This window comes from Petaurus breviceps, unplaced genomic scaffold (assembly GCF_028583685.1).
Source record: "Petaurus breviceps papuanus isolate PSGF00001 unplaced genomic scaffold, PetGlider_PUasm1.0 689, whole genome shotgun sequence".
NCBI lineage: Eukaryota > Metazoa > Chordata > Mammalia > Diprotodontia > Petauridae > Petaurus > Petaurus breviceps.
This window is the reverse complement of record NW_027186458.1, coordinates 9,748,064-9,758,283: the sequence shown is the minus strand read 5'-3', so window position 1 is coordinate 9,758,283 and position 10,220 is coordinate 9,748,064. Positions and strand designations below refer to the sequence as shown.

At 52.4% G+C, this 10,220-nt stretch overlaps 1 protein-coding gene across 1 annotated transcript in view; it reads right to left on the bottom strand.

Annotated features, from left to right (window-relative positions):
* Window positions 1-6: 6 nt before the first annotated feature.
* Window positions 7-10,220, bottom strand: part of MFHAS1 (multifunctional ROCO family signaling regulator 1) — a gene marked incomplete at its 5' end in the record, with an annotated part of 43,697 nt that continues 33,483 nt past the window's right edge. Inside the window, 2 exons of the mRNA XM_069104853.1 lie at window positions 7-549; window positions 1,478-1,604. Coding sequence (XP_068960954.1) covers window positions 516-549; window positions 1,478-1,604 — 161 coding nt within the window. The remainder of the gene's footprint in view (window positions 550-1,477; window positions 1,605-10,220) is intronic.

The following is a 10,220-nucleotide window of genomic DNA, read 5'->3' as shown; positions in this document are numbered from 1 at the left end:
TCTTTCTTTCTTTCTTTCTTTCTTTCTTTCTTTCTTTCTTTCTTTCTTTCTTTCTTTCTTTCTTTCTTTCTTTCTTTCTTTCTTTCTTTCTTTCTTTCTTCCTTCCTTCCTTCCTTCCTTCCTTCCTTCCTTCTTTCCTTCCTTCCTTCTTCAGCTTTCCCTCTTTCCTCTTCAAGTAGCTCTTCCTTGGCAGATCACAGTTCTGAGGTTCGGATTGTAAAATGTTTATTCCATAGTCTATCCCCTCCCTCCCCAATCCCCTTTCTCCCAGCTCCATTTCCAAAGGCTCCAGGTCATCTGCTCCATCCTCTAAAAGTACCTTCCTCATCTGTCCATGCTGGGAGACCAGCCAAAGCTCCATCGCCCAGACGTCAGCCAAGGCTCTATCGCCCAGACGTCAGCCAAGGCTCCATCGCCCAGACGTCAGCCAAGGCTCCATCGCCCAGACGTCAGCCAAGGCGCCCCAGGCAGGTTCAGGGCTGTCTTTGTCCTCTGGAAACCCCACAGCTTCACCATTACTGGTTTCTGTGCTTTTCGCCAACATTCTTCCTGTGAACAGCAGGGAAGGAGGAAAAGAAGATGCTGTTAGGGGGAGCGGGGGTCAGGGAGAGCATTTCTGACTCAAGGGAAGGAGACAGGGTAGGACATGCATGGGGCCTGTTGGACACAGAATGAGTGACTCAGGACAAAACATCCCCCTCTTTAAGACTCAGTTGGATAACTTGGGAAATGGGGAGACTAACACTAGCTATTATTTATCTAGCTCTGCAAGGCTTGCAGAGCACTTTACCACTACTGACTCATTGGATCCTTACAACAGCCCTTTGTGTTGGGTACCATCATCACCCCCAGTTTTACAGATGGGGAAATTGAGGCAGACACAAGTGTCTGAGAGGGGATTTGGACTCAGGGCCTTCCTTCCTGACTGCAAGGTGGTCCATAATAATGCTTGAGTCTGCTGGACTGAGCTGTGCAGCGGTCTGGGTGCTGGACTTGGAGTCAGGGAGAAATCCCCCTCAGACACTCAATGCTGTCTCTGAGCCTATTTCCTCATCTATAAGATGGGGAGAGGACCCAAGAGTGCTGCCCTCCCACGGCGGGTGAGGATCAGGGGAGGTCATCTCTGTAAGAGAGCTTAGCACAGCTCCTGGAACACAGTAGGTCCTTCATAGATGCTCATTCCCTCCCTCCCACCCTCCTTAGCTCTGCATTGCTGACCCCGGTGGTGACAGAGCAGACACCTGGAGGGAGGCACCAGTCATTGACTTATGTCTGGCAGGGAACGTGGCTGTGGGGAGATCTGAAAGTTCCAGAAATTCAGAGTGATTTTGAGAAAAATGATGTTTTTGAAATGGTAGCAACAACAATAAATGATGCTGATGATCGCTAGCATTATATAGAATTTCAGGTTTACAAAGTGAGGGCTCCAGAGGTGACGGATGCTGAAGGAAGGGGTGGGGGCTCAAGGGGAGCTCACTTGGAACAAGGGCTGATCACGGTGGGTGTTGGGGGGTAGACCAAGGCCACGTTCACTCGCTCACTGCCATTCTTGGGGCAGATGATCTCCGCGACCCCCTCTGGCCTGGGCTGACTCAGCAACTCCCCTGCAGGAGAAAAGGGAGAAAAGCATTTGGTGAGACTGGGAGAAACAAAGGCTAAGGGGATGGGGGGGAGGTGGGGGAGGGCCCAGCCCGGTCAGACCCCAAGCCAACAGCCAGGCACAGCGCCGACCCAGCCATTGCCCCCATCCCATGGCCTCCCTCCAAGTACTCCCTGGCATGCCCATAGTAGGCAAGGCTTCCTCCGCCTCCTCTTCCTCCTTTCTTCTTTCTCCATCTATCATATCCATATCTAAAGTAAGAGAACCAAACCCAAGCCAGGCTGAGCCACCATGACCACTGACCAACATACCACCAAGTGCTATGGGCCATCAAGCAAGGCCAGGCCTGGTCAGCTCAGAGTCAAGGAGGAAGAGACCGCAGATCTGGAGACCAAGAGCCTGGAAGAAGAGGTCAATCAGGTCACCAGAGACCCCACTATGGGAAAGAAAGCCTTACCATGAACCAGCCCACGAGGGCCAGCCCAGCCATCATCTGCCTTGATCATAGGGACTCTGGAAGTCATGGGTGAAGAAGCGGGAAGAAGACAGGCACAAGGCCACACAGGTGGTATGTGGCAGGAGACAATTAGAGCTCAGGCTCTCTGATGCTACAGTCAATGCGCATCCCACTGCACATACTGCCAGCTCCAAGAAAACCCATCCACAAATGCCCTTCTCTAGTCCCTCCCATGGTTTAGATGAGAAGCAATGGTGGCTGTAGGAATAGGGAGAAGGAAGATATGGATGGGAGAAGTGTTGTCGGGGTAGAAATGAGAAGATGTGCTAAATGAGGCATGGGTGAAGCAAGAGAGAGAAAGAGCGTGGATGGCACCTAAGCAGTAAGCTCGGCTGTCTGCAAGGATGATGGAGCCCTGTGTAGGAAGAGGGAAGTTCAGAGGAGGGCGGTCTTAGGGGGAAAGAGAGAGAAGAGACAGACAGAAGAACCCTGGGCAGAGCCTGTGGTGGCAGGAACACTCATGACTGGGGGATGACGAGCCAGGAAAGAAGGCTAAGGAGGGTTGGTAAGATAAGTGACAGGAGAACCAAGCCCAGAGGATGGAGAACCGGGAGAGAGTGACCAACAGCCGCCAAGGCTGCAGAGAGGAATGAAGGGATGAAGACTGAGAGAAGGCCGCCAGACTCACTGGCTACTTTGGGCAGTCCCAGTTGAATAATGACTTCAGAAACCAAGCTGGAGTGCTTAGAAGAGGGTGAAAGGAAGACAAGTGGAGGCACATTCCTTGTACAGAGAGTCAAAGGTTTGCTGAAATTTAAGGAAACTATAGCCTTGTGACTAGGCAATATGGCGGAGTCTAGCTTTGGAGGCAAGAAGAGCAGGTCGAGTCCTGCCCCGGACACATTCTGGCTGTGTGATCCTGGCCAAGTCCCTCATCTCCCAGTGCCCCAGGTGGCTGGTAGAGGGAGCTTCCTCACCTGGGGCTCCACCCTCTTGTTTCTCATCTAGCTACAGCCTTCTCCAGACCCTCTCCAGTCCTTGTCAACCAGGAGCTGAGGGTGGTTTGGCTCGACCTATTCTTGAACCAGCCCTGCTGGCTCTCTGTGATTGATCACGCCTCCTTTTCTAGGTGTTTGCCAACTATCCCTTTAGCAGACCTCCTAGAACTTCACAGGAATCAAGGATCGCTGCCCCAGAGTCTGCAGATTCCATTTTCTTCATTTTCTGAAAATCAGGCCACCCTTCCCCTCCTCCAATCCTGTGACAGCGCTCCTGTCTCCCAAAGGCATTCAGAGATCCCTGATAGGGGCTCCGAAATCACAGCAGACGTTCTCTGAGCACCCTCATCTGGCCTCAATGACGCGAGCTCACCAATGGCAGCCAAGGGTTCTTTCAATCCCACTACATGTCCTGGGTTTGACCTCCCCATTAGACAGTTTTGTTCTGTCCTTTCAAGCACAAAGGCCATTCTCCTGGGCAGAGAAAACAGAGTAATTGCTGTTACGGCAATTACAGCAATTGCTGTTACAGGAGTAGCTGCCTTTTCTTAGTCTTCCATTATCACCATCCCATTCACCCCCATCAGCAATCCTATCTCTTCTTGGACTCTCCTCTGTTCCCTACAGCCTCCCCTGCCCCAACCTCGCTGTCCTCAGCTTCCCTGGCATCCCCTGCTCTTTGGGAAAGGTAGCCCAGACAACACCAGTCCTGCAGAACTGTGCCAGACTGCTGGCCTCAACCCCCTTCACCCACCTGCCTTAGTTTCCATGTTCTGTATGTCCCTATTCTAAATCTGAGTTTGTGGTGAGCTCCCTATGTATCCACACTGATCTCTTTAGGCAATTCCCCTTATTTTTCCTCACCTGAATTTAGCAAGCACGTATGAGCACCTTAAGGTTTGTAAAACAATTTCAATGTGTGTATGTGTGTGTGTGTGTGTGTGTGTTTTCAAAGGTCCCTACTGATGCTTTCCCCAAACCTTGGAAATCTGCACCTAGCCCTACAGGGCATGTCAATATTTGCCTGTTTATCTCTCCATTCTCAGAAGTTCTTTCTTTCCATTTAATTTTTTAAATAATATTTCTTCCCCAAAATTTTTCCCCAATTACAGGTAAAGACAATTTTTGACATTCATCTTTTTAAACATCTCTCAGGTGTTCTCTAAAACAGCATATGTTCTAATAGAATGTAAGCTCCTTGAGAGCAGGGACATTTTCATTTGCGTGTGTGTGTTCCCATCGTGTGACTCTGCCTGCCACACAAGCAGGATTTAAGGAATGCTTATCTATTGACTGATAGAGGGGTCACTTCCCTTTGAGGTCCCTTTTCTACCCCATTAACAATTTTTTTGTTGGTGGTGGTGGTCAGAACCAGATGAAGAGTGGAATGCTTCCCTTACTGGTTCCTTCACTTTTTGAAGGGCAGAATTAGAATGAAGGCAGATGAAGAAATTATCAGCAGTTCTGCCTTTGGGATCGGGGAGAGGGGGTGCAGTGGGGAGGGAGAAAGAGCATGTTCCGGCAGAGGAGGAAGTCTGCATAAGGGAAGTTCTCCATCACTGCTGAGCTGTGATTCTGGCCTGGAACCCTCCTCTTCTCCCTCTGGCCAGGTGGTCTGTAGCATACTCTGATGACAACATTACTAGAGACCATAGAGGGCGACTACTCTGCAGCAAGACAGCAGTCAAGATGCCCAGAAATTTACAGGAGACAAAGCCCAGGGGGAGGATCAGCTACAGGACCTACAGCAAACCATCCCCCCTCCCCAGCCTCAGCTTCCCCATCTGTGAAAGGAGGGGCTTGGACTAGACTGCCCCTGAGGTCCCTTCCAGCCTTAGGGCTGTGAGCCTGGAATTCAGCGTCAAACAGAAATTCATCTGAAGGAAGAAAACATACATCCAGGAACAGATCTTTGGGCGAGGGAGATGCTGCTGCCCTCAGCTCTGCTGGCACCCTCCACTACTGTCTCTTCTCACAGACCTTTGGCTCTGCCTTTCCATGCCCACCCTGCCTGCATTTCCTCTCCTCATGCACAAACACCTCAGACCTTCCTTCCTTTCTTCCTCTCTCCTTCCCTTCCTTCCTTCCTTCCTTCCTTCCTTCCCTTTGCCTTTCTTCTTTGCCTCCCTGCTGTGTAGTCCTAAGTCTGTGAATCTGTGATGAAGTCTGAGCAAGCACTGGCTATCTTGGGAAAGGAAAGAGCTGTCTTCTCATGCCCTCTCCAGCCCTGGCTAGGATGGACATGTGACTCTGTGCAAAAGGTTAATGATTGGCTCTCTGGGAATGGGGATGGACAAGAAGAGGGGAGTGAGAAGGAAGTCATGGAAGATTAGAGTGACTGACAAGAGATACAGGGCCTCAGGACCCCTAGAAACTCCAGGGTAAAGGACTCCTGCCCAGCTATGAGGACAGATGACAACCATGGGGGGTTGCCTGGAGGTGGTGACTCAGTGACGTTTGGGGAGGGACGTGGGGGGGAGCAGGAGGGAGCAGTGGGGGCTAATCCCTAGAAGGCTCTGCATTCAGAGCCAAAGAAGGAGTCAGGCTTCCCTGGCACCAGGAGTTACCCAGAGCAAGTGAAGGTGGAGGCCACAGAGTGTCGGGGAGACCGAGAGAGACTGAGACAAAGAGAGAAATGGAGAGACATGGAGGGGGGAGAGAGAGATGGGGAGGGGGGGGAGGGGGGGGAGGGGGAGGGGGGGGAGAGAGAGACAGAGACAGGGAGACAGAGAGAGACAGAGATACAGAGACAGAGAGAGACAGAAAAAGAGAAAGACAGAGAGAGACAGAGAGACAGAGACAGAGAAGATTGTGAAGAGACAGAGACAGAGAGAAATTAAGATAGTGAAGAGACAGAGACAGAGGGAGAGAGATAGAGACAGAGAAAGAGACAGAGAAGGAAGGGGAGAGGGAGATGCTCCCCGGGAAGGCTCCAGAAGCACACCATCCTCGTCCTCACCCTCACCATAAGCCAGTGTTCCTGGGTCCCTCTCAGGCTGGCAGAGTCCTCCACAAAGGTTCTCTCACTCGACCCTCACAGCCCGGGGATACAGGGGCCATCATCATCCCTATTTTACAGATGAGGAGACTGATGCAGACAGTATTGAAGTCACTTGCCCAGGGTCACCCAGCTAGGAAGTATCTGAGGCTGGATTCAAACTCGGTTCTTCCTGACTCCAGACTTGGTGCTATGAGCACCGTGATAACCTTAGCTTCCTCTGGGCAGGGCTGTGCCAGGGGGCAAGGCTCTATGCTATGAAGCAGCAGGCCTGGAGGGCTTGGCTTTGACCTGGGCCTGGCAGGGAAGCTGGGTGGCACACTTGGTAGAGCACCAGCCCTGGAGTCAGGAGGACCTGAGTTCAAATTTGGCCTCAGACACTAGCTGCATGACCCTGGGCAAGTCAACCCCAGTTACCTCCCTGCCAAGAAAAAGACACAACTGTAAATAGGAAGCCAGCAACAGAGAAATCAGGATGAAGTGATGCGAGTCCTTGCTGTTGGAGAGAGGATGAAGGAAGCCGGCTGTGGAGGCTAGGAAAGGAGAGCGCCGGTGACCATGGGGCTCCGGTAGCGCCCTGGGCCTGCTGGGCCCCCGAGGCCCGCTCTGAGTGGCTGGCTTCATCCCCTCCAGGAGGGCTCCTCCCCTGAGTTTCGGTGCCCCCGCACTAGGACACCATCTGGCACGTAGTAGGCGCTTAATAAATGCGTGTCCACTTGACATTCTAAGAATGAATAGTGCCCCAGAGTGGAATGGACTGCCTGGGGAGCTGAGTGTGTGTGTGTGAATGGAGGGGGTCCCCAGCATTAGATGCTCCTTGAAGAGCATTCTCGGGGCCGGCCCCGGGGACCCCCTCCTGTTTGGGGCCGTCACTCTGTCTCCCTTCTGAATGACCAGCCAGAGTGTCCGGGCCAAGCCCCGAGGCCGCTGACCCTGAGCCGGGCCCTCAGCTGCCTCTGCAGTCCCTCCCCACCCACCGTTCAGCCTCCCCCTCCTCAAGCTCAGCCTCTGGAGCCTGACTCTTGGCTGCGTTTTACTGTGAAGGTTTTATATAAATACAAACCCACCCAAGAAAGGAAAAGTATTTCCCTTTTTTCTGTCCTGGAGAAAGTCCCAGCCGCCTTGGCCCGCGATCAGACACGCTTCCCGATCAAAGGGGGCACGGCACAGTTCGGGGGGGGGGGCGCGGCTCACAGCCTCCAAGGCGGTCAGGAGGAGGAGACGTTCTGGGTCTGGGGAAGGCTCTCCCTCCTTATTTGGAGAGCCCAGCAGCCCAGGCTTTGGGGAAGGCTGCAGTGCCCCAAACTACCCTTCCATCTACAAACCTTCCAAGCCCAGCCTTGGGAGCCTCCGCTGATGCCCCTGCTTGGGGAGCAGGGGTCAGCCTGGGCCTGGAGAGCCAAGAAGACCCAGTCCTTGTAGTCAGTCAGGACACCAGAGGGTAGCTTTGGCAAACTTGGAAAGGAAGGCCCAAGCAGGAGCCTGGGGGCCCAGGGAAGAGTCTAGAAGACCCAGGGAGGAGCCTGGAGGCCCAGGGAAGAGTCTAGAAGACCCAGGGAGGAGCCTGGAGGTCTAGGGAGGAGACTGGGGGCACAGGGAAGAGCCTGGGGCCCCAGGGAGGAGCCTGGGCCATTGAATCTCCCCTCCACAGACTTGTTCCCTTCCCTTTCCTCCATCCTTTCCTATGGAAGGACATTTGTCCTTCTCCAATCTTGCCTCACCTCTCCCCTTCTCATAATCTTTCAATATCACTGACAGTGGCTCAGTCATCACAACTGTTTGCTCTTTTGGGATCCAGGATTGGGTTCCCCTGGGGGTGAAAGCTGGGGGCCTTGAGTTCTTGAAGGGCAGGCCCAAGGGGATCATGAGGTCACTGGGGTGAAGAGCCCCTGCTCTGGACCTGTGAGCCTCTGACTGATCTCTGGGTGACTTTTGGAAAGTCTCTCCACTTTCCTAATCTGTAAAAGCAGCAGGTTGGACTATATGGCCTCTGAGGGCCTTCCAGATCTAAGATCCCATTGCCTAACCTCTCTGGGCCTCAGTTTCCTGATCTGAAAATTTATGAAATTTCATAGAAGGGCTTCCTTCCTTGCATCCTGAGTAGAGCAAAGACTTTGGGGAAAAGCCCCCACAGGACCGCTCCAAAAGAAAAGGAAGTTAGCTATTCTGGACCAACCCTTTCACCATCCAGATAAAGAATTAATCTACATCTGGGGCAGCAGCCAAGGGGGCTCTGGTCAAGATGGGCTGAAAGCCATCCTTTTGTCCCCCCCCCCAGTGCTGACTCCCCAAAGCTTCATACAAGCAGGTGGGGCAGTGTCAGGCTCATGCTAAGTATCCACAGCTGAGCTCCTCAGTCCAGTGTGTCAGGAGATCTGGGGAGTCTCAGGGCCCATTCCCTGAGAGTTCCTGTGTAGTAATGCCAGCTAGTAGGCTACCCAAAGCTGTGAAGCCCTTTTCTGGGGGCTGGCAGACAAGGTATATTTTCTGCTGCTCCACTTTCCCCTTACATAACTAGATTCTCAGACTTCATCCCAGCCAATTTCAATTCCGTAGATGAGAGGAGGGGGCAGCTTGGGATGTGAATGAATGTGAAGGGACAGTGACCTTCCTGTGGGGAAGCCTGGGCATCAGGGACTTTCCTGGGTCTCAGCCTCCTGTTCCGTAAAATCAAGGTCCTTCTTTGGCAGCCCCAACATTGGGGGGATTGTGGACAGGGAGACCTCGAAAGACAGAGTTCTCAGAGAGTCTGAGTTCACTTCCAGAGCTGAGAGCCTGTGAATCTGAGACAAATTCCAGGACAATCATTAATCCCCTGCTCATTAATCAGTCTGATTTTATACGATTCACTGTGTGCATGGTTTGTTTTCTAAACCCAAAAAACACCCACAGGGTCAGCGATGTTGAAATTATCCTGTGGGGATTATAAAAGGATTTGGCCTGCAGCCAGCAGGCCCTCACAGAACCCCAGGAATGCAAAGAATGTAAGGGATCTCATGCGAGTCCTGCTCCAGTCCCTAGAGAACCTTTGCTAATATTAACCCCGTGCACACAGGCTAATGGCCACTTTCAAAACACGTCCTGGGGTCAGTCTTGTTGCTGCTTAGGAGGACTTTGCAAAAGCACTATTATCTAAGAAACAGACTTACAGTTGGAAAGGACTTTGGAGAGCATCCAGGCCATGCTTGTCACTGAACAGAGAAGGGAACCGAGGCCCTGGGAGAGGGGACTACAAACAGCTAGGAAGTGGCAGAGGCAGGCCTCCAGCACCCAGCCCTCCTGCCCAAGGACACCTCCAGAAACTCTCCATCTCCTTCATCAGCTATAATTCTCTGTCTAGAGCTTGGGTTGCCTGTACCATACTTTAAAAAAATAATGAACTCCCAAATACCTTTGGCAAACTTGGCAACTCCTGTTTTTTTCCAGGTGACTAACCTTCCCTGACCTGGGCCAGGGTTCCCAGAGAGCACAAGAGAAGTGCCTAGTCCAGTGAAGAGCTGGGGTGAGCAGGGAGCCCAGAGGCCAGTCCCTTGGCCTTCTCTGGAGTCAGAGTTCAGTGATTGCCCAGGCAGTGTGGGAGGTATTGAAAGCCAGGCTCTCTTTCTTACCTATGTGACCTTTGGCAAATCCCTTCTGTACCCAGGCAGTGCAGCAGATAGAGCACCTGACCTGGAGTCAAGGAAGACAAGAGTTCAAATCTAGCCTCAGACACTTCTTGGTGGTGTGACCCTGGCCAAGTCACTTCACCCTGTTTGCCTCGGTCTCCTCATTTGTAAAATGAGCTGGAGAAGGAAATGGCAAACTGCTTCTGTATCTCTGCCAAGAAAACCCTAAATGGGGTCAAGGAGAGTTGGACACAACTGAAAAATACGGAAGAACAAAAATCACTTCCATTCCTACTCTGTAAAGTGAGGGGCTGCACCCGAGGGTCCCTTGGTTTCTGCTCTGAAACACTCCAGGCCCATGAAAACCCATGTGAATGAGCAAAACTGCAAGTGGCAGCCCTCAGAGGTAACCCAGGGCATGAGAGCAGCTTCTAAGTGGGGCAGAGAGAGTGGGAGTCTGCTTGCCACCCCCAACCATCAGAGCTCACGGGCACACACACACTCACACATTCTTACACACTCAGACACACACCTGCTCAGCCAGAAACGCACTCGTATGCAC